Source organism: Hydra vulgaris, chromosome 12 (assembly GCF_038396675.1).
Source record: "Hydra vulgaris chromosome 12, alternate assembly HydraT2T_AEP".
Lineage (NCBI taxonomy): Eukaryota > Metazoa > Cnidaria > Hydrozoa > Anthoathecata > Hydridae > Hydra > Hydra vulgaris.
This window is the reverse complement of record NC_088931.1, coordinates 35,963,979-35,990,000: the sequence shown is the minus strand read 5'-3', so window position 1 is coordinate 35,990,000 and position 26,022 is coordinate 35,963,979. Positions and strand designations below refer to the sequence as shown.

The 26,022-nt window shown below is 28.1% G+C and overlaps 1 protein-coding gene across 2 annotated transcripts in view; it reads right to left on the bottom strand.

Moving 5' to 3' along the window:
• The window catches only part of LOC100215428 (amyloid beta precursor protein binding family B member 2), a 43,004-nt gene extending 17,268 nt beyond the window's left edge, over positions 1-25,736 (bottom strand). For both annotated transcript variants that reach the window (XR_010642400.1, XM_065813102.1), the window contains exons 1-4: positions 24,967-25,736; positions 11,416-11,951; positions 8,315-8,403; positions 7,699-7,732 (exon numbers count right to left, since the gene is read on the bottom strand). Coding sequence is in view for 1 of the 2 variants with exons in the window: in XM_065813102.1 (XP_065669174.1) it covers positions 7,699-7,732; positions 8,315-8,403; positions 11,416-11,951; positions 24,967-25,426 (1,119 nt within the window). In the remaining variant the exon portion in view is untranslated. The remainder of the gene's footprint in view (positions 1-7,698; positions 7,733-8,314; positions 8,404-11,415; positions 11,952-24,966) is intronic.
• Positions 25,737-26,022: the final 286 nt, after the last annotated feature.

Here is a 26,022-nt window from a genome sequence, read left to right as displayed (position 1 = left end):
CATACATAAAAAATTTGTGCACAAAAAATTTTCACCATTTTTTAATAGATATGTAACAAGCAAATGTAGTCTAAAAAATTTTTATGTTAGTTAAAACAAAATTGTTAACTTTTTCTATATTTTAAATTAATGCAAATATGGGCACTGTACTTAAACACTTAACACACTTTAATTCTTTTAAATTAATTTTTAACTTTTGAAATGTCAACTTTAACTTAAACACTTTTTCAGACAAAAAAAATAAAAAATTATTACAGCTTGTGGTTCCAGCAACATTACTAGATAACACATTACAAGGTGGTATCCAGAACTCTCTTTAAACAATTTCCCTCTAAACAATTCAAGAGCTACTAATACCGCTGACACTAAAGCTTGAAATTTTTTTCTTTCTTAATCTCATTCTTAGATAGCTTTGTGACTTGTTTTTTAGACAAACCTAATCACTTAACTTCACTCCATGAGACTTGTCCCTAGCTTGTGCTTATTTCTCCTTTGGGTAGTTCCATGCTATTTCTCACTAAAACTTTTATCTTAAACTTTTTCATCAGATTATCAACACACTTTTTTACCTTAAAGCTAATTCCTATAAAGATTTTCTTTGTTATGGTTCAAGAACTTATGTCTGATGTCTCTTCACTGAGAATTGTGTGTTCTATGCTATCTCCTGGATACGGGCAGGCATGGATGCTTTTACTCCATCATGTCAGTTTTACTCCATTTTGCCAAGTCAAGTTTCACACTACTCCATAGCTCTCTCTCTCTTGTGCAGCTGCTATTCTAATTTCTTTCATCTTTTCTAAAAGAACAATCAGAGTACAAATATCATTGCAAGAAATCAATGCAAAATGATTTTCTCTAATTTATCTCTTAAATCTAATGACCTCACTCTTCCTGTCAACCCAGAGGAACAAGTTAACCCATTGTTAAACATCTTGGTCACAACAACTTCCATTGCTAAAACTATTTTTCTGCCTAAACTTTTCAAATTGTGCTCCAGACTACTCCTGTCAGTCTTACCAAGGTGTTTTCCAGACTTCTCTTACTTAATCACCAAACTATTTATCAAGTGTTTAACTGAATCTTGTTTTACTGCCTGCAAGAAACTTGCTTCAAACTATCTTGAGTCTAACCAACTTTAAATATCTCATCTTGAGTTTAACAACTTTAAATATCTCATCTTGAGCGTAACAACTAATCAATGCAGTTTTTGATCCTCTTATTCTAGTGCCTTACTTCTTAATGGTTACAACTTTCTTAATGGGTTATGGTCTATTGATGGCTTCCTAATGATTACAATTTTCTTAATGGTTAATGGCCTATTGCTAGGTTTGGCATGCTAGTCGCACGCTCTTTCTACACAGCATACCTGGGAAAGCTTTAAAAACAATCAAACCATTTCCAACCACAATATTAAATTTGTTCTTGATGGACATCTTTCAATTTCAGTAACTTCTGGGGTATCAGAAGCTACTTACTACTGGCTCCATTCTGTACCTCTTATTAGTCCTTGTATAAAATGCTGTTGTCGTATTTGGAATGGTTCTTTTTATTACCCTTTTTATTTTAGACAAGATTCAAAAATGAATTATAAATAAGACTTGTCTAAGCTGCCAGGCTTGAGCCTCTCATTATTGTAAGTTTGCATCTTTTTGTTTCAATAAATACTGTCATGGTTGCTGCTCAAGAAAACTGTCATCTCTTGTTTCATTAACCAAAACTAAATCTCACATGACTTTTCATTCAGTGCATCTTCTAATTTTAACTGTTCCTACATACTCAAAAAACTTTTATTCAATTTTTTTTTCCTCTAACATTAATCCTTTGCAATTCTCTTCCAACTTTATATTTTTTCGACTTTTTTCTTGTTTTTTAACTCACTTCTTTTGCTTTAACTCCCAACTCAAAAAATTATTTTTTGCAGTCTTTTGTTAGGAGTAAATTTATTAAAAACAAAAATAAATTTGTTGAAATATGGTATTTCAAAAAAAGAATAAAAGTTAAAGGTCACCTAAACAATACTACTAATAAAAAGATTTTTTATTTCCTAGTAAGGTTAACAACTGTTTAATAAATTACTTTTTGATAAAATTTCAAGTTTCAGTGTCAATGTTTTGAAGTTGAAACTTGGTAGGACATTTTGCAAATTTCATGAAAAATAAGCTTTTACAAAAGTAGACTGAATTAGGATCAATGTCTAATTTTCTTTTATGAGTGATGAAATTTTCTATTATGAGTGATGAAATTTTCTTTTATGAGTGATGAAATTTTATCTGTACTTTCTTAGTTTCTTCTTTAATCTGTCAATTTAAATCACTTTAATGTTACATAATCTAATGCATCATTATGTAAAATGATTGCAATACTCCATAGCTGAACAAAGTTAAAATTTATATTATCAATATCTGAAAATATTTTGATATTCTAGTTGACAATATCAGTGATTCTTTTTGTAAGACTATTATTGGTGACTTAATTTAATTTAAGGGGCTTGGCAATATCAGTGATTCTTTTTGTAAGATTATTATTGGTGACTTAAGTTAATTTAAGGGGTTTAGCAGTTGACTGAATTTGTCTTTTTCTTGCCACAGCTGTATATTTACATTTTGTAATAAATAATTTTGTAAATTTTTTTTTATGGTAAAATACATAATAATAAAATTTTAGTTGAGAAATGTTTACATTAAACAATTTATATAAATGAGATCATAACCCCAATTTATATGAAAGATGATGATTTATAAATTATGTAAATACTTTAAATATTATTATATTATAAATAATGCTCTCACCTGCAATTTTATTGTTAATAATATGCCACCGCATAATGATGTAAGATTTGAATGACTGATATCAATTAATACAACTAATATATTAAGTTTTAATTGTTAAAAATAAATATATACCTAATGTTTAAAGTCAACAACAAGAATTACAAGATATTAAATAATCAAACTCATTTATTCAAAGTTTAACAATAAACAATTCTTCTTTTTCTACTCAAGGAAATATTTTCACTTTTCTACTCAAAGAGCAAGAGACCCAATATAATTTTGAAACAACAATAGATCTCTTGTAAAAAATACATTTATTAGCGAACTGCTTCAGATTAAAAATCATTTTCTATATTTATCAAATATAAATTATCCAGTAGCAAAATTTTGGGGTCTAACTCACAATGTTCAGAACAGTCCTCCGCAGATGAATCTTTAATGGTTGATGATTTTCCAAAAAAAAAGGGTTTTAAAAAACGTCTGCAGAAATTCCTTGTGCAGTATCTCCAAATAACTCCTGGATATGTCACTAATATATATATATATATATATATATATATATATATATATATATATATATATATATATATATATATATATATATATAATATATATACATATATATATATATATATATATATATATACATATATATATATATATACATATATATATATATATATATATATATATATATATATATATATATATATATATATATATATACATATATATATATATATATATATATATATATATATATAACCCTTAGATGTTGTCCGAAAGTTTTTTCTATATTTTGTTGACAAAAAGTAAAAATTAAAATGCAAGACCGGAATTTTTTTTTTTTAATAATGATAGACTGCCTGCCCCAACCAAACCCTCAGTCGATGTAGCAGCACTCCCTTGCGGGTCAGGCTATTTGTCAGTCGATGTAGCAGCACTCCCTTGCGAGTCAGGCTATTTGTCAGTCGATGTAGCAGCACTCCCTTGCGAGTCAGGCTATTTGTCAGTCGATGTAGCAGCACTCCCTTGCGAGTCAGGCTATAAGATAGTCGATGTAGCAACAGTCAGCGCATGATTTACAGTAAAAAAAATAAAAATAAAAACATTTTATTAAAAAAAATAAAAATAAAAACATTTTATTAAAAAAAATAAAAATAAAAACATTGTTTATATTGTTAAAAACATTCAGAATGTTTTAAAAACATTCAGAATGTTTTTAAAAACATTCTGGTCAATTAAATTTGCGTTTTTGTGGTTTTTTTATATAACAATTAATTTGTAATTAAATTAATGGTTTTGACTTTCGTCCAACACGAAAATGTTGGACGAAAGTCAAAAGTAATTAAAAGTGACGTATGTGTTGGCGTAAGAATCACTTTTTTCCTTCCGCTCTTCCCAAAGACAACAAACTATAGATCTATATATATATATATATATATATATATATATATATATATATATATATATATATATATATATATATATATATATATATATATATATATATATATATATATATATATATATATATATATATATATATATATATATATATATATATATATATATATAGAACCCTTAGATGTTGTCTGAAAGTTTTTTCCATATTTTGTTGACAAAAAGTAAAAATTAAAATGCAAGACCGGAATTTTTTTCTTTTATTAATGATAGACTGCCTGCCCCAACCAAACCCTTAGTCGATGTAGCAGCACTCCCTTGCGGATCAGGCTATTTGTCAGTCGATGTAGCAGCACTCCTCTGCGAGTCAGGCTATTTGTCAGTCGATGTAGCAGCACTCCCTTGCGAATCAAACTATTTGTCAGTCGATGTAGCAGCACTCCCTTGCGAGTCAAGCTATAAGATAGTCGATGTAGCAACACTCCGCGCATGATTTACAGTAAAAAAAATAAAAATAAAAACATTTTATTAAAAAAAATAAAAATAAAAACATTGTTTATGTTGTTAAAAACATTCAGAATGTTTTTAAAAACATTCTGGTCAATTAAATTTGCGTTTTTGTGGTTTTTTTATATAACGATTAAATTGTAATTAAATTAATGGTTTTGACTTTCGTCCAACACGAAAATGTTAGACGAAAGTCAAAAGTAATTAAAAGTGACGTATGTGTTGGCGTAAGAATCACTTTTTTTCCTTCCGCTCTTCCCAAAGACAACAAACTATAGATCTATATATATATATATATATATATATATATATATATATATATATATATATACATATATATATATATATATATATATATATATATATATATATATATATACATATATATATATATATATATATATATATATATATATATATATATATATATATATATATATATATATATATATATATATATATATATATAAATTAAACTTTCAGCTATTTTGTATGAAAGCTGTTAGTCTAAAGAATTAAATAAGCTAAAAAGTTTTAAGTCTGGTCAAAAACGAAAACATAGTAAAAAAATTGCTTTAACTTTAAACTGTTAGGCCAGATTTTTGCAAATCAGTAAAGTGGTTTTTATTAGAAACTTTCACATGATGTTGAAAATTTTACACCAATTTAAAAATATATATAAATTTATCAGAGATGACCAGCTATACGAAAATAAACTGTTTTATTTTGATACTACATATTTAACTTATGTTACATCACTTACGTTACCGAGCGATCATTATCGAGGATTTTTAATATCTATTATTAAAAGTTAGAGTTATGTAACAAAAGAATTGCAAAATATTGAACTCATTCATTAAAAATAAATAACAAAGGAAATTTGAAAAAAACTGGTGCCACTCTTCCTGAGTGATTTTTCATAACATTTATGAAAGTTACCAAATTGAAAACAGTTTTTCGGCAAGACCAAGAGCAACTTTAAAAAATTATTATAGCATTACAACTTTACTAATATTTATTTGAGCCATTTAAATAAGAAAATCTTTTGGTTTGTCAAAGTTTTTACTTACACTTCTTACATTTATGTGTATTGCCTTATTTTCATTAGGTTGAATTTTTAAAAAGTTACAAAGTATTTACATTAAAATCTTTTAAAATATTTTTGATATAAAAACTGCTATCACAGTTTAGGAGATGTTCAGGTATATGTGATTGTTTGTGACAGGAGGAAAGGGTTAAGAATTGACAAATATAGATCCTAGCTCAAGAAAGAGTTTACAATTAAGAAAAATTGACAATATATGATCAGAACAGACCATATTATTAAACTATGATGTTTATTTCACCTAAACAACATATTTCTTTGGTCTTTTTTTTTGTTGTTGATACAAACATGTTTATTTTGTGTTCCTGCATAAATTTAATTTTTTCTGGTCATAATAACATTTTATGACTATAAATGAAAAAATAATTTTTGGTATTCTTTGTTGCAAAGATTGCGTGCAATCGCTTGCGATCAATAATCTTTATAATAATAATATACATAATCTATAGCAAATGCTTAAGCATTTCCAAGCAGGGCAACTAACAAAGCCCCACTATAATAAATGTCACTTTATTTTGTTTTTAATTAAATGTTTCGGAAAAAAGCCCAGTTGAATTTTATAAGCGTTAACTGACACGGCAGATATAATGGAGTTTGGAGGGATGTTCCAGTCAGGTATGATGCGATTACAAAGGAAGTATTCACTTTGTAAACAGCTTGCTTCTGCTTAATGTTGAAGACAATGACGTTGGCCATGGAGGCCTTTGGCTGGTCCTTGCACGTTTAGTGCTGGAGCTAGTGAGTTGGTTTACAAAGCTCAACTTCGTTAATGCTGTGGCATAGTTTGAAAAACTGTATTAGGTCACCCCTACGCCTTCCATTTTTAAGCGATTGAATGTTTATTGCGGCTAGTCTTTGGTGATAACTTAAAGACTTGAGATGAGGTACAAACTTAGTGTACTTAGTTTACTAAGAGTACAAGCTCTTTCTTGTACTTTTTTAATTAAACATTTGTGGTTGTTTTTGCTGAGACTTTGTAATTGTAACATTACTTGGCTATGCGATTTATTTATAAAGATAATTAATATTAATTTTTAAATTGAACTCGCAATAAACGTAAAATATGAACCTTATGAGCTTGTGTTTACTATTTTCAAAAGCTTTTCTTTTTTTCTATTTTTAAAACATTTCTTTTGATGATACAATTTATTACATGATGATACAATTTATGATACTGATTAAAATAATATAAAAATATATAAATCTTGGAAATCGGAGTTTAGGACAAAATTAGTGTCAAAACAATTTTAAAAAATTCTAAAATTGGCTAAGGTACAGTGGGGTAATCTGAGTTATTTTGCGCTATTTCTTACTTAAAGTTTTAAAAAAAAAGATATTTTCCTTTTTTAAAAAGATATTATAAAACCAAGAATGGATATCCTACTACAAAAATTTAGTACAAAAATATGAACTTTTAATTTCTGAAGAAGTTTAGAGAACCCTATTTTGAAGCTGTCTACTTAAACCAATACTACCCCGCACTCTGAGTAATATGACTTTATACATATTGTAGCTTTACTTTTACATACTGCTGCTTAAAATTAAAACTGGATTAAAGTTGACATTTTAAAAATTAGAGTTAGCAAAATGTACAAGTACAGTGCCTACCTAAAGTTACAGAAAAAATTAAAAAAAAATATTAATTTTACATTACTAATTTATTTTACATGTTTCAATTATTATATTGATAATGATATTTTGACAAAAGTCTTTAATTTTTATTTTGCAGCTCATCATTAGAAATTAAATTATAGTTTTTATCAGTTCATCTTAAAATAATTGCTTGACAACATAACAAAGTTATGTTGTCAAGCCAACAACATAACAAAGTTATGTTGTCAAGCCAAGCAAGTCAATCACACTACTGAGAATGTAACAAAGTTATGTTATTTTTTTAAAAAAAGTAAATACCTCTAATTCATCATCTTCATTCAGCGACATCTGACTAAAAAAAAAGAAAATACATCTTTATTCAGAAAACTATTATTTAAAAAAATTTTTTTCACTTTTTATTTTAAAATTGTAAAATTACACTTTTTAAATTTTTTTCCATAAAATTTGTCACTTTTAATGCTGTTAAACCTCAAATAATATGCTATTTTGCTTCATTTGAGTACCAGATTGACCTATTTTAACAGAATTTCTTTTTGTGATAATATTAGGGACCTGATGAATGTTCAAGGATTTTGAATATTAATTTCTTTTGAATTAAAAAATATTTTAAAAGACCCCTTAAAATATTTTTTATTTAAAAATTTTTTACATCTAGTGTTATTTATTTGTTCATTCACTTGTTTCATCAACCAAATTACAATCTTATGTGACTTCTGACTCAAAATAATTTACAGTTTTTTTCAAGTTTTCTGTCAACCGCTTGTTTTTTTAACTCTCCTCTCTGTTTTCTGGTTGCTTGTTATGAGTGAAATTGTTAAAAAAAAAAATACAAACAAATGATTTATAATAAAACAATTAAAAATAAGGATGTGCAATATGGTGAATAAGGTAGAGTTGCTAATTATATTATTACCCAGAAATATGAAAATCATTTGTAGTGCTTGAACATAGTGATTGATTTAAATCTTGAGTTGAATCAAATCTTTCTGAAACATTTGGAGTCTAAAGCAATGTAATTGTTACTTAAAAAATTTTCAATAACAATAAAATACACACAAACAAGCATATATTGTATAAATTAATGAGTGAAAACAATCTTTTTTAAATGGAAAATTTTACCAATGGAGCAGTTAATGTAAACAGTTTTAAAAATTAATTTGGTGCCTTTTGAATTTTAAGAAGCAAAATATTTTTATTTATTTTTTACTTGAAAGTTACACATCTACTGTTGTTATAGTTAAATATACAGTTGTATGTAAAGGTTTGTTTGTTTGTTTTGAACATCTTCTCTTTCAACAAGGCTGCAAGCAACCACTATACGAGTTAGAAGTTACTGGAAGAGAAAAGATGAAGTTTATAGAGCAAGAAAACGATTGACAGATGGCTCAAAAGATTGCAAACTATATGAGTCAGGAAAGGAAGATGAAAGAAGCAATTTCCAAAAAGCTAATGTTCTAGGAAAGAAATGCCCCAGATATGGCAACAGTATTCCATACAAGGACAGATTTGAGATTTACAAAGATAAAGAATAGAATCCTGAGTAAAAAAGAGTCGAGCACAATAAGGAGATGCAAACTTAGCATATTTGTAATATGGTTTCTAAGAGAGAACGGAAATAACAGTTAAACCTAGAAGATGAAGGGTAGATGATTCATTGAGTACATTACCGTTCATAAATATAGGAAGATCTAAATTATTGCAACAACGATTGGCTGAAAAAAATGTTGTTTATCCAAATTAAAGTTTACCATCACTGTGAGCCCCATGCTGTAGCAGAAGTGAGATCCTCTTAAAGCACAAATGCACCCTCCCAGCAATCAGAGAGTGTTGGCTTCTTATCAAGACAAGAATAAATGGTAGTATCATCAGCAAACTATGCTAACTTAGATGAAAGAATTTACTGGAGGATCATTAATGTAAATTAAACAGAGTATAGGGCCAAGGATAGAACCTTGAGGACCTGAAGTTACAGGATATGAAGAAGAGTGCTGTCCATTAAGGATAACTTTTATACTACGATTGGAAAGGAAGGATTCAATGATCTTAAAGATGCTACCTGATACACCATAAGTAGAAAGCTTATGGAGAAGACCAGTATGAAAAATCCTATCAAAAACTTTAGATATGTCAAGAGCGATAGAAATATTTAGAAATGTCAAGAGCCTCAACCTCTCCACCTCAATCTAATGCACAATAAAACCTATCAGTTATTACTGTTAGCAAACCAGCTGTAGAACAAGAAGATCGAAATCCATATTGATGATCAGAAAGTTATCAGATTCAAGATGAGAGATTAAGTGTTTGTTAGTTAAAGGTTCAAAATCTTGCTTATGATACAAAGAAGACTAATAGGATGGTAGTTAGATGAGTCAGATCGCTCTCCAGAATTTTCGAAAATAGGGATAACAGATGGTCCTTTCCAGCAGGCTGGAAAACAAGACTCTGATAAACACTTGTTAAAAAGTTTTGGAAGTATATACAACAGCTCTGGAAAACACTTCTGCAAGACTATAACAGGTATGTTGTCCAGACCACAAGCTGTAGAAGAGTCTAAGCAAGAAGTCACATTTGATACAGAAGCTGGAGTGATACAAATAACAAGCAATGGATCAACCTGTTTGTTGGCTATATTAGGTAGAATGCAACTAGTGGAATCAAGGGATGATATTGAAGAAAAGTTCTTAGCAAACAATTCAGCTTTGTCTTTAGGTGAGGTGACAAAATCTGAACCAAACAAGAGAGATGGAATAACAGACTTGCCCTTATTATTGATACTGTTAAAGATTCTTGATACTTTGTTATAAATACTCTTGATACTTTGAAATTGATACTGTTAAAGCCAACGCAGCTTCCTATTTCAGTATATATATATATATATATATATATATATATATATATATATATATATATATATATATTTTGTGAGGGTTGTTGTTTTTTCAGATACCCAGCACTAAGATACTATCAAAATATTTTTATTTACCTCAGCCAGAGTAAAGTCATTGTAATTGAAAGTAATTGCAATGCTGCTTTCGAATAACTGGTAAAAAATTATTCCTTGGAAAAAAATATTTTTCAATAAATTTTTTTTTTGTGTAAAAAAAGATGCTTAAATTTAAATTTTATTCATACTGACTATCCTATGATTATCCTATGATTAAAAAGCTTCTGACTATCCTATGATTATCCTATGATTAGAAAGCTTCTGACTATCCTATGATTAATCTTCTATTATTAATTTTTTTATATAAAGGTTATAACTTTTAAATTAACTTAAGAGGAACTTACAACCACAATTTTCTTTGCTCCTAAATTGTTTCTTATCTACAATAATGATATTTCTGACAATCTTACATCTAAAGTGGCTCTATTTGCTGACAACTCAATTTTATACTCTTGTCTTGACAAAAAGTCTTCACTTTTTGAACACTTAGAACAAGCAGCTGATCTTTACTCTGATCATTTTTCTGTAACAGTTTGGGGCTTGCAATGGCTTGTAGATTAAACTCCAAAAAAACTCAGTTATTTACTGCAAACAATCATCAAAATATCACTGACATTCCTATATTGACAAATAATGATTTTTATCTAGTTTTTTTCTTATCTAGTTTTATTTTTTACAATTTTTCACCAACAAAGACTTTTCAGAAATGAAAATATATAAATATATAAATAAATATATATATATATATATATATATATATATATATATATATATATATATATATATATATATATATATATATATATATTAATTAACCAAAAATTTTTATCAGTTTTTTTATATTTTATACAATTTTTTATCAACAAAGACTTTTCAGAAATGAAAATATATTTAAAAAAAATTAAAAAAATTTTGATATTTAAGTTAATAATTTATTTATTTTGATATTGTTATACTGTATCAACTTTTTTTATGCTAAAAGATATCTTTGTAGAAACCTCAATATTATTTATGGACTAAACTTTTAACAAAAAAATATTTTTTATACAAAATATGTAAAACGGTCATACCATGCATGCCCTAGGTCTTTCATATTGTATAGTGCCTGTCCATATATGCCAATAATATGTTTCAGAACCATCTTTAACTTCTTGCCAACCATCAGGAAGTTTATCTGAGTTCAATTCATTTTTAAGTACAGATATTTTTAATGAGTCAAAAGAGTTCAATTCATCAGATGTTTTTGACTTACGCATTTTCGTTGATGTAGATGTTTTTGAAAAATCTCTACCCAATGTAGAAAACTTATTAAGCTCAGGTAAATTCTCAGCAAAGTTCTTGTGTACAGGTTCAAATGAATGCATGCGTCTGTGAGTTTTCTGAAATTCACTTTTTGATTGTTTACCAGATGAAAAGCCACCTGATTTTTTATTATGGCTTTCATTATTCTCATTGCCTAACTCACTATAACTAGGCAGTTTTGACAATGATGATTGATCAGTTACTAATATATCTTCTGTAGAAATAGAGTTTCTATAAGCATCAGGACAATATTGTACTCTGTTAAATACTGTTTCTTGATGATCATGTGAAGAATTTTTAATATCTATAAAAAAAAAAAAATTTAACTGTATATATTTGCATATATATATATATATATATATATATATATATATATATATATATATATATATATATATATATATATATATATATATGTATATATATACATATATATGTATATATATACATATATATGTATATATATATGTATATATATGTATATATATGTATATGTATATATATATATATGTATATGTATATATATATATATATATATATATATATATAGATATATATATATGTATATATATGTATATATATATATATATATGTAGATATATATATATATATATATAAATATATATATATATATATATACACATGTGTATGTATACACACATACATATATACACATTTATATATACATATATATTATGTAAGTATGTATGTATATATATGTATGTAGGATGGGTTAAAGTCAGGAAAATCATGTGTCTTAGGGGGGTGGGGGAAGGGACACCTCTAATTTTCCTGATTATTACATATAACTATCTGCATGACCTACCTACATAAGTTAGCTTAGATTTGAAATTTTGTTTAGAGCAACCAATAAGTCATTTCTTAAAAAGGAGAAAGACATGGTTACTGCACCTCCCTTTTTATACTGGATAAGTGCACAAATAAAAAGGCAGTAACTATTAGGAGTCCTTTTTTGTTCAAATTCATATCTAAAATCAAAAATGTTTGATATCTTCCATATTTGATGCTAGGCAGAGCTTTAAAAAAGACATAATATATCAGGGGTATTAAGACATTATACAGTCTTCTCGGTTTGTAATTTAATGCCAGCGCACGAAAAAGTGCTGGCAGGATGGTCTTTTTTAAGTTAGCCTGTGCGATTTAGAAAATTCATTTTTTTCTGCTGTTTAAATTAAAATAAAAATAGCGAAAAAAGTGCTTTGAATAAATACTAGAAAAATAATTTTAAAAAAAACTTAAAAAAAAGCATCTTTCATAAAAGTTGAACAAATGAACAAAAATTTTTATTGCAATTTAAAACAAAACGCTTTTATTCTTTTGGCAAGCGCTTTTTTATGCGCTTGCCAAAGTTTTTGCGAGCGTGTGGGTAAGCGCAAAAAGACTTGAGCATGAAAGTGCTAGCTAATTAGAGAAGACTGATAATATATCAGGGGTGTTATAAAACTCTATAATAATAATAAAAAAATTCTTAAAGACAAAAATCAAATATTTTTACAAACAAGTTTAATTATTAAGTTTTTTTATTATTTTAATTTTTAACAAAATTAATTTTAAAACATAAAATACTTTATTTACAAAGTTAACTATTATAACAAAATTGATTTAGTAATGGAAAATATAGTCTGTTTGAAAGTTTTTTTTACCTTAGAGATTTTTCATTATTGTTTGGGAAGCTCTTTCTCTCTTTCTTACTCTCTCTCTCTCTCTCTCTCTCTCTCTCTCTCTCTCTCTCTCTCTCTCTCTCTCTCTCTCCTCTCTCTTTCTAAAGAGTTCAGTGTTGGTTTGTCATATGAGCTATTCTATGCTGATGATTTATGTTTATTGCTATGACAGAAAAAAAAAACTAATGCTAAGATTTCAGTTTAGGAAGATGGAATGGAAGAGAAAATGCTTAGGATTAACATGAATAAGACAAATTACAAAGTTAAAAACAAGTAAATAGAAAATACTGGAAAGTGGCAATGCGAAGTGTGTAGAAAATGATAGAGCAAACTCTATAGTTTGTACAGTTTATAAGCAATGGGTTTGTAAGAAATGTAGTAGTTAACAAATTGTTCTTAATATTGTTGGTTTTGGATGAGAAAATGAGTTTTTGTTGGTTTTGGGTGTAGAAAATGTATTTTGCTGAGTTTGGCTGTAGAAAATATACTTTATTCTGTTTTTCCTGTGTAGTCTTTATGTACAATGCTGCTCAAAAAGTTAGACTAATTTTAGACTAAATTTAGAATGTATTTAACATAAGATTTATAATGAAAAATGTAAAACAAGACCACAAATAACTTTTTTCAACAAATTTACCTTATTTTCATAAAAATTGGGTGACTAATACCATCTAAGTTTTATTTAATGAAAATAAATGCTTTATTATATCATAAGTTTTTAAAATTTTTTGAAATAAAATGAATAAGTAATAACTTCTTTTTTTAAATTTTTTTTTATTTTTTGATAATAAATATCTGCTAAGCCATGAAAAGATTCTTTCAAAGTTGATCAAGGATAGTAAAATTTACTGTCAGTTTACAACGGTGAGAAATTACAACAATGAAGATAATTTGGATTTTTTGAAAAAAATATTCATACTTGCCACAAATGGTACTTGATGTCTATCATATAAGATTTTAAAGTTGACCACCATGTGAAAACCTACTTTTAACAATATAACATTTTCTATGCTACTTGAACAATAATTTTGGTATCAAATTATATGTTATTTTGGTATCAAAGTATATTCCCACCATGTCCCTGGTAGTACCGCACTCAACTTGTTTCTCCGCGCAGCGGCCTTGTTCGTCAAGGTTTGTGTTTTAGAGTTATAGAGTTGGGAGAGGGTTATTACCACAAGTTGCCTCCTCACCTGTAGTGGTCTTCTTGGCCTTGGGGAGGTGAATTACAAAAAAAAAAAAAAAAAAAAATGTTATTTTGGTATCAAAGTATATGTTATTTTGGTATCAAAGTATGTGTTTTTGGGGTGAAAAAAATTCAGATCAGTTTATGCTTTTTATTGGCACAATCCAACAAAACTGGATATACAATTGTAAAAAACATTAAAAAGAAAGGGAAGACAAAAAAAGTTTTTTAAACTAAATTATTTATAAATGGCATTTTTAGCATTGTATGACTAAAATAAACACAATTCCTCATTTGACCTCATTGAAATAAAATAAAAGTTGCCCAATTTATGTCTCTATATTTTCACTTCTCTTATATACAACAGCATAGCTCAGTGCATTTATAGTTAGCTTTTATGTACATTTTATTGGTTCCATTTTTACTTTACAGCCACATTCGTTAACTTACACTGCAGGCTTTTGTTCATTTCACTTGCTTATTCTGTGAAACTGGGAGAACTAACAAGTTCTCAATTCGCAACTTGTAAACTATATTTATGTGAATATGCATGAAATTTTTACCTGTATCAAAAGCTATCCAAATAATGAAAACTTGACACAAAGATATCAGATAATGGAACTTGGCTAACAGGATTACCAAAATATCTGTGTCTACAATTCACACAAAAAAGTTGGAAAATCCATTCAACAAGTCATCATCTAAATTTATAAGTAATCTTGTATATGTTTCTTCATGGCCACATATAGTCATTGATCGATTGTGTTTCCAAAACTGTTTGGTTTTGACGGTGTGTGTTCCATTGGATTGTAGAAATGTATTGAACTTTAAACAAAACCAATGCAGTTACTTGATTTGTATGTCTTGTTCTGGTAAAATGAAATGATTTTAAGAATGAATCTGCCATTCCAGAAGTAGCAATGCATAATTAAATTAGCATTAGTTCATTTGAAACACTGCAGGTAATTCTCATACACTTTCCGCATGCCATTTCTATATGCAGACTAAACATTACTGTGAACTTTTCTTTTCCCACAAGTGCTTGATCATTTTTACTGAGTAATTGTGGCAAGGGCACATTCACACAAGATCATTCAATGCTACTATTAGCATTTGCTCAAGATTAAAAAATACTGACCAATCACCTTTTTCAACCTTGAATTTTTTTCTAGTAGATAAGTGCTCTGTTCAAGCCAGCTTACCTCTCTTAACTGTACTTGATTGAGACATCAATCAAGTACAGTTAAGAGAGGTAAGCTGACCTTAACTAGACCTGATTCAAGAGGTGATGCTTCTGACAGTTTTAAAACAAATATATTTTCCATTTTTGATGCACACTGGAAAAACAATCCTGCATTTATTAACTTTTTTTGGTTTCACTTTTAATCAATACAATGTTATTCTAATTTTCTCTATCGTTCAATGCTGAAACAAGTTGTATTTGCAGAAACCAAAACTCCTTTTTAACGAAAACCTTTAAAAACAGAAAGTTGGTTTTTAATTTAAAGAACACAATCATAACTGACATTGAGTCCTAAGTCAAAAAACTGATTTTGTAATCTTCATTGGTATGTGAATTCATACAGAAAAAAGGTCAAAAAATTGATTTTCGACCTGGTTTCTGCTCCCTACTTATAGAATGATGTAAGAGAAAGGGATAGATGATTTTTAAAGATAAAAACAATGGCTTGAGAAATGGTAAGGTTTGCTTGTGAATCTGTTTCTTTTTTAAAAAATCCAATATGGGCACCATATTGTATTCAAATGTTGTAGTACCAATCATAAAATCAAGGCTAATACTATGACCACAAAAAAAATTTGATAGTTTTGTCTAAAATATCCATACCCATATTCATACAAGTTAGATTGCGGAACTAAGGAGTTTTGGTATATTTTATGCCAAGCACAGCCCATAGATTTTTGATTGAGTTAAAATCTGACAATCTAGCACGCTAATTGATTACTTTAATGCAATTTCCTTTAAGTCAAATTCATACAGTTTGTACTTTTTAACAAAGAGCATAACGCATGGGTCCAATAAGAATAATCAAATATATAACTGTCTTTTGTTGGAATTAAATTGTTTCCTCGAGTCTCAATGTGCCTTTGTTGATTCATTGTAATATAAAACAAGTAATGGCATCTGGGAAATCATAAGTTATACAATCCCATATTTCTAATGATGCAGTGTAGTTAAGGTAATTTGAAAATCTTACAGCATCTGTATGATGCTTTGTTGACCACGACATATTTCTGTTAAATGATCAGGTCTGTGAATTATGAAAAGACGAAAAAAATTAAAATCATTATTTTGTAACATTAAAGAAAAAAAAAGTTGATAGCAAAAAAACCCAAACAAAAGATTCTTTTTTATTTGTCATAAAAATTTTGATTGCTTGTCTAAATTTGAATAAGATTTTAGATAAATATGTTGTTTAGGTAAAATAAACATTATAGTTAAATAATATGATCTGTTATGATTCTTAAATTTTTTGTGAAAACTGATGAAAATTTTGTATTTTGACAACTATATTTAATTAATATGTATTAGAACAAATAAGAACTAGGATCTATAGTGGGTTAGTTAACGCTGTTGAGCAAAATTGATCTAAAGACTCAAAAATAGTGTTCTTTAGGTACACTATTAGAGGTAGTAAAAAAGTTTTGAAAATTATATTAAAAAAAGTTTTTTTGAACATTATAAAAGGCTGAAGCAAAAAAAAATTATAACATCTGAAGCTTTTGTTTGGGCATAATACGCAGACAAAATCATACTAATTTCAAATAAAAGAATTTGACTGATTTAAAAATTGCCTAAACTACACCGAGTAAATTTCATCACAATGCAATTGTAGAACAATAATGAAACAATCTCTCATTGTTATTAATTCATCACTAAATATTTTTTTAAATACAACTGATTTTTAACTTCTGAGTTAAAAAGTTATTTTTTAGAAAACATTTACAAGATTCGAGGTACTTTAAATGATCTGATGTTTTTAATATTTTTTCTAGCAGTAACATAAAAAAAAAAGAGTTTTGACCAAATATTCCTCTAATAACAATCTGTCTTGAGATTTTCAAGAGATTGGTTTCCTGTATTTTTTGCACTGTACCAAGCCTTCCCAGGAAACGCGCAGTTTTTCATCTTGTATGTCCACGCATGAGTATTTTATTATAGACAACTTAGTCACAACAAGTTTTTTTATATCAAGCGTTGCGGAAAAAAGAAAGTTTCAAAAAAAAGAAAGCAAAAACTAACAAAATAGGAGAAATAAAATAAATATAAATAGAAAAAAATAAAAATAAATTAATAACTTAAATAACTTGTGTACTGTTTTTATTTTAGTTTCTTTAAAGTAGTTGTTATTTATAGTTAAAAAATAATTTTAAGTCGACATTAAAAAGAATGATTTTCCTATATTTTATTTTATTTTTTTAAAAGAGGAAAGCGAAAATATAAATTGCTATCTGTTTGTTAAATATATTTGTATAATATTAATTTAACAATTATATATTGTCCCTATACAAAAACGCCTATGTAATGCATGCGTATACTTTTAAATATAACTTTTTTTATAATGTTATTATATTTATTTGGTCAAAAATTTATGCCTATTTAGCTTATTTGGATAAGGCACCTACTTTATACATGCAATGTCCATGGTTTGAATCCTACCTCTTCATACATTTTTTTTGTTTTTTTACCGCCCCTTCCCTTTTGGTCTACTATAGTATTGGTGAAATATATGTAAACAATTAATAACAATTATTATTAACATTCGCATAACAATTAATAATAATTATTATTGATAATTTTTCACCAATAATGTAGTAGACAAAAAGGGAGGGGGCGGATAGAACTAAATGCACAGAGCCAAATGTTAAAAAGCAACAGGTATCCAAAATTAAAAAGCGCTAAAGGATAACAGATTAAGAACGTACAGGGATAGAAAGGCAATATTAAACAAGGCTATATGAAAAATGTATAGACGGCATGGTCTTATTGAAGCTTAAAAACTATGTATATATTGTGCACAACTTAAAATATACACTGAAAGCCATTAATGGTATAAGAAATCTGACTGTGAAGAGATGTGTATCATTCAAAAACATACAACAAAAAGATTTTTTATATACAAAACAGAAAAGATAAATAGTTACAAAGCAAATATATGACCAGCGGTATTTCTATTCCTATTTTGTTAGTTTTGCTTTCTTTGTTTTAGAAACTTTTCGTTTTTTACGCAACGCCTAATACAAAAAAACTTGCAAACAGCCGTGACCAAGTCTAAAATTAAATACTCATGCGTGGAAATACAAGACAAAATACTGCACGCATTTCCTGGGAAGACTTGCTGTACTTAAGGCTTTTTTTGTCATTAGTCATATTTGTCTTCCTAAGCCATCAAATTATATTTAGCAGAGGTAGTAACCAGGGCTGGATTTACCTATTGGCCAACTAGACTGCAGCCTTGGACAGAACAATTTTTGGGACCCGAAATGGGTTCAAAAAATATTTGCTAGGGTTTTTAGGGAGTTCTAAAAAATTATTACTTTCATGATTGTAATGACTGCTACACAACAATTCCATCTAAACAGTTATTAACATTTTTTAAAGTTCTATTTGCATATAGATAATAGATAAATAGATAAAAAAAAAATATGCCTCAGAAAAATATATGCCTGGATTGGGCAAAGAAGTATAGTAGTTTAACTGTTGATGACTAGATATTGGCAAGTCATTATAATACAAAAATATATTTTTTTTCCTAATATTCCAGTGTTTGTATTTAGTGATTGTTTTTATTCTGCTTTCTCCAGGCAAGCTTCAGCTATGAGTCTACCATAGGAATTATGACTTAATATATGTAAAAAGAAATTCTGATTGATTGAAAAATTCAATGCAGATTATATAATCCAGAAAATTAACTATCCTCTTAAAGTCATGTTTTAGTCGGTTTTTAGTGGAAAATGCTGTGGTCAACTGTTTTTAGTGGAAAATGCTGTGGTCAACTGTAGATTGTGGATGAAAATGCTGTGGTCAACTGTAGATTGTGGATGAAAATGCTGTGGTCAACTGTAGATTGTGGATGAAAATGCTGTGGTCAACTGTAGATTGTGGATGAAAATGCTGTGGCCAACTGTAGATTGTGGATGAAATAATGAAAAAGAACCAATACAAAAATACAGTTAAAACCCGTCTTTTACCTCAATTGAAGAAGTGGTTTCCAAACAAATAGAAGAATATGTTTATGCAAGAAGAAGCCCACACTGCAAAATCCATCAAAAAATTATTGGTATCTCTTAAATTTCCACTTTTGGATCAGCAAGGGAATTCCCCAGATCTAAACCCCATATAAAATGTATGGGAGATATTATTTAGAGAAAATTTGAGCAAATGTCACAAATAGGACCCAATTGATTTGAAAAGTTATTTGAAATTGGAAACATATCCCATATTTGAAAGAAATGGCTTTAAATTGCATTTTGTGCAGTTGTAAAAAATAAGGGAGGATTAACAAAATATTAAAAGTTCATGTAAATAAACATATTCTTTTTGTTAATTTGTGTATGTTATGTTAGAATATATATATATATATATATATATATATATATATATATATATATATATATATATATATATATATATATATATATATATATATATATATATATATATATATATATATATATATATATATATATATATATATATATAGGTACGTAGAATTCTGCGTTTTACGGAACCGATATTTGTGCTAAAATTCTGTGCCACACTTTTTGAAGTTAGTATTTCGCTAGTTATGAAAAAGCATATTTTGTTGTTTTATTTTATTGAATTATATATTAACATAGATATTTTTCAGAAACTAGACGATTTAAACTTTGTTAATCTGTATATTTGAATTACAATAAAGATTATTTTAATTGGATTTTTTAATAACAAAATCTTTGTTGTACTTCGTTCATTAAGTAAATGTTGAAGATATGCTCACTTTTTTTTCAAACCTTTCATTAAGTTAAGTTTACATATTTTCTTTGTATCAGTCAAATTTCATTGATTTATTTTTAGTAGCAGATACTCTATTTTATGAAGCATTTTTGGTACCTAAATTTCATCTTTCTGCATTAAATATCAGAGAAGTGAAGGGGGGGGGGGGTGATAAGAATTTAATTTGCATATAATATATCATATATAAATATGATAATATAATCAAATTTAGAATATAGAAATGAGCAAAAGAAAAAGTGATTGTTGTTTTTCTAAATCTGGAGAACTTTTGAAGTCAACAAGTATTTTGGCTTCAGCATTAGCACAAATGATGTCCAATTAATTGTCAATAAAGGGAAGAAATGGGTTCGCAACTTTAAAAGAGATTCCAATCATTTTGCTGCATTTTGCAATGAGCCCTATGTAATAAAAAAAGTGCTGCCTCATGCATTTCCGTCTACCTCTAGTAACATAAACACTGTATCTTCAATTTTTTCATCATTAGAAAACAATGTGTTATCTACAGTAAATAGTGAATCTTTATGTTCACCAATCCAAATTGTAAATTCAGAAATTAGGAAGAATTCAAGAGAAAAATTAACTCCAAAGAAAAAAAAGTTAATGAATAGGTTGTCTTATTTGTCTTCAAAGTTAGCTAGCTCTTCCAAAGAATACAAAAATAAAATAGATTTAGTAAAGTCTAAAATGAAGACCATATAAGCTAAAAGTGTTAAATGAAGACCATGCCATATAAGCTAAAAGTGTTAAATGAAGACCATGCCATATAAGCTAAAAGTGTTAAATGAAGACCATGCCATATAAGCTAAAAGTGTTAAATGAAGACCATGCCATATAAGCTAAAAGTGGTAAATGAAGACCATGCCATATAAGCTAAAAGTGTTAAATGAAGACCATGCCATATAAGGCAAAGTGCCAAAAGAAAAGAAGGTATTGCAAAAGCTTTAAGAGAAGAAGTTAGAGACTTAAAACAGAAATTGCAAACATATTATTACAGTAGGCATATTCGCAACCTTATTAATACAAAAAAAGCTGTACAAAATAAAGAGAAAAAAAAAAAATAAGGCAAATTAACCTCAAAAATAATAAAATTATTAGGGAAAAAAAAATAGCATTAGCTAGTTTAGAAAATGATACAACCCAGATGGAGGAGGAAATATATATATATATGGCAAATTCAGTTACGCCAGAAGATAGCAAGTCTTATGCATTACAAACTAGATTGTTAATTTATTGCATACTGTTGTTTAATGTGCCAGCAGGTAATATTCCATTCTTATTGGAGAAAATTAAACAATATTTTGGTGTTGATATTTTTTATATTCCCCAGCGCATTACTGTTGAGCAAATGGCTCGTGAGCTTGGCGGTATATCTGACCTACAAGCTGCAGAATGGGCCTTCGGTAACAAAAATCTGACTCTTGGGTTTGATGCAACAACACAAGAAGGTGTTTATATCAACAGCATTCACTTGACATCAAAGACTAAACGTCAATTCATTGCTTTGGACCAATTACCTGGAGGTACATCAGATGATTATCAAAAACACATTTGTAACGCAGTGGATTATATGGCGTTAATTTATTCAGATTATCACTCGTTTTCATTTGACGAATTTCGTAAGTCAATTATCTCAAATATATCAAACACAATGACAGACAGAGTTGCAGCAAATCATCTTATTATAACCAAAATTTGTGAAACCTGGAGTAAGAGTTTGAATGAGCTGAACTGTCATTTGCACCCACTTGACACAATAGCTATTTCCTGTCGTTCGGCATTACAGTCTCTGGAAATAGAAACTTGCCAAGTATTTTGATATGATTGTATGGCTGTTAAAATTGTTTTAGCAATGATCAAATTAGGGTTTAAAGATGGCAAGGGTGATCCTGAAGGCTTTGTTAACTTTTTATACAATAAAAAACTGCCACGAGGTATAATTCCAAGATATCGTGGCAATCGTCTTCACATTCTTTTTCGTACTTGTTTCATCTTTATAAAACACTACAATGTTTTTAAAAACTTTTTGACTATCGAAATAGTAAAACGTGTCACTCTTCAAACAGCACTGCAATCAGCATTTTGCAATACAACTGCCATAAAAGAAATGTGCGTGCTAGCAATATTTTCCAAACTACTTACTGGACCCTGGATGAAAACATTTTATGTTTCAGCTGACAAAACAAGTTTTGATCATATTGCCGGTCTCCAGGTAGTTAAAGGTGTTTTGCAAACAATTAAAAGTTGCATTTCTAATCCAAGTGCACTGTTAAAAAGAAAAAATGATTTTTTTGGAAATCCTATTAAACCAAATGTATTAGAACCTATAAATAATTTATGCTCCATTGATGAGCAGCTTGTTGGCATGATTAAAGCTTGTCTTATTGCGGTAATGGATGTTTTGAAACATCAATATGAGAGATAATTCTCCACAATCGGTTAAATCATACTGCGTTACGAGCAGAAACTTCAAAAAGAAAGACATGCAAAAGGCTAAAAATGGATGAAAAAGAAAAAAGAAAGCTTGAACAAGACCTGCGTCAACTATCTTTTAATGATATGAAAAATTTATACAACCACTTATCTACCAAATAACTTGAAGACTTAGGTGACATAATGTCAGAAAGAATTGTTGGCAGAGAACTCTGCCATGAATGGTTTGTAACTGATAAGTCTGTCATGTATGATGGACAAGTAGAAAAAGTAAATAAAAGAAAAGAATACAGAATTTATACTATTTCTTACTGGAAAAAAGATGAAAATGATTCAGAAGCAGTTGACTATTGCATGAAAAAGTTCCAGCTTGCTGCTGATGTCATAGCAGGAGAGTTGATCTTTTCATAATTTGACAATTATGATATAAAAAAAGTGTGACTTGCAAAAAAGTACAGTGAGTGATTTGACTTGCAAAAAAAAAGTACAGCAAGTGGTGTAACTTGCAAAAAAGGTACCGCAAATGGTGTGACTTGCAATATATTTGATAGATGGCTCTGGCTTACGCTCTCATCATGTCTATCGTTAAAAATGATTGTTATTAAGCTTCATTAATGAATTAAATTTATAATCATTCACTAAAAGCCAAGACACAAATTACTAAGAATATTAAGAAAGAAAGGATACACTTACTTGTCTAGAAATGTGGTGCATATGTTTTTACATTACTTCGTATCATTTTAAATAATTTTTGATTCTTTTTATCTTTTTTCGTGCTTTTTTTGTTTCCATTTAGCCCCTTAATACATCAAGTGGTTAGAGGTCAATAAAAATTTATATTATAAATTAATTGTATCAAAATTAGAATATCATTTTGTATATAGAAATGACTATTTTCACAAAAAAGATGCTCTACAATTGAATAACCATTTTTGGCAGCGAGTATGGAATTTCGGTACCCCCTCTAGCCCCCTGGATACTACCTGCAGATAGAGTCTTTTAATGTGGTAAAATATGTTTAGCTTATATCTAGAGTCTTGTACTGTGGTAAGATATTTTTTTATGTTAATTTCTTATATTAATTTTATTTATTTTTTATATAAAATTCTATACATAATCACATTTTATGCCTTTTTTTTTTACTTTATTTAGGTTGGAGGGGGATGGCACATACCCCTTTTCCTAAATCAATGTATTCATCACTAGTATATATTGTAAAGTAGTAAAATATGATTTTTATTTATATTAATAGATTTCCTTTTTATTATAAAGACAAAAATATTTATAAGAATGAATTGTTTTTGATAATAGGGTGTGTTGACTTTCTCCATCATATCCACCCTAACACAAAGATACACCTTTTATATGTGGTGGTGGTGTAAGAGCAAATTATAATAAAAGTTATATAGAAATGACTAATTTCACAAAAAGACGCTCTATTATGGAAGAAAAATGTTTTTTTGGGTGGTATAGGTGGTGGTTTGGCACCCCATCTAGCCCCCTTGATAGGCCCAGTGAGCAAAGGTCATTTTAATTTTGTAGCCCACTGTTTCACCTATTTTTTGAAACCAAGTTATAGGCATTTCGATAATAATTAGCAAAGTTATAACAATTTAGGTAAAGAAAAACTAAATTTTGACCACAATTTTTTCAACAAATCCACATATCAAATTTTTGGTACTAAAAACAACATACATACATACATACATACATACATACATACATACATACATACATACATACATACATACATACATACATACATACATACATACATACATACATACATACATACATACATATGTATGTATGTATCTCCCTTTGTTGTAGCCATGCACCTTTTTATTTCTGGTAAATATTTTACTGTTGTTATTGGTGTTGTTGTTTAAGGTTCAATAAATACTTTAATCATATATAAACACAATGAATACATATCAAAATAAACATACAATGAATATTAAAATTAATTTAAAGAAAAAATTATTTTTCAAAATTAAAGCATTACCAGATCTGTAAGGTTTAGGTATCAGTGGTTTACTCTCAGTAACATCACCAATAGAAAGTGCTGAATTGTTTTTTCTATCTATAGCTACAGTTTCATTTGTGCTACTTTTTCTGCAAGATAACTTTTGACTATTTATTACATTATTTATTGACCCTGAGTTTGTTTTGTCGACTATAGCATACAAGTCATTGTTTACTTCAATATGTTTAACTGAATTAGATGGTTCTACCACCATATCATTTTCAATCTTTTCACGGGGTTTGATGTTAACATTAACATAGCTATAAGGCCCTGTAATCAATTTTCCCCTTTTGGCTTTATTATCCCATATATCACGATGCTCGACGTGGGTATCTTCAACATTAATTGGCGAATCAATTATCGAATAGTAATCTTTCGTTTGATTGCTTTTAACTGATTGAGCAGCATTTCTTTTTTCTTGTAGCATATTTTGTTCCATAAAAACATAATTATTTTTTAAGGGTAATCAGTGTAAAATTTAGTAAACTTCTTACTAAATTTTTACTAATTAAGATCTATTCGTAGGTTTCACACCCTTAAGGAACACTTCTAGAAAAACAATTTTTGTATACTTTGACATTTAACGCTAATTTATTTTCTTTTAAAAATATTTACATTTTTTGATTTTACTAAGACTCTTAGTATAACCAAGGAGTTAAAATAGCTGGAGGGAAACGAACTTAAATTATGTCATTTTTCACGGAACAGTCTTTGTAGTAACTTAGTTTTCAATTATTTTTCGCGTGATTATCATAATCAGGCTGAAACACCCTTTATTTCAACATATGTTTGTTAGCGATATCCAGGACCTGTGCCATTTTCAGATGTTAAATTTTTAAAATTTAATTCAAAATAAAAAGCATAAAATAGCACTACCTAAAAGTGAAATTCTCTCCAAAGTTGAACAAACTTTGAAGTATGCAATAGAAGGCTGGAATGCAAAGGAACAAAGAGGAATTTTTAAACAAATTCTGGAGGAAAAAATTCTTAAGTGAATATCGTGAGAAATAACTTTCTTATTTTTTCTTTTTACCT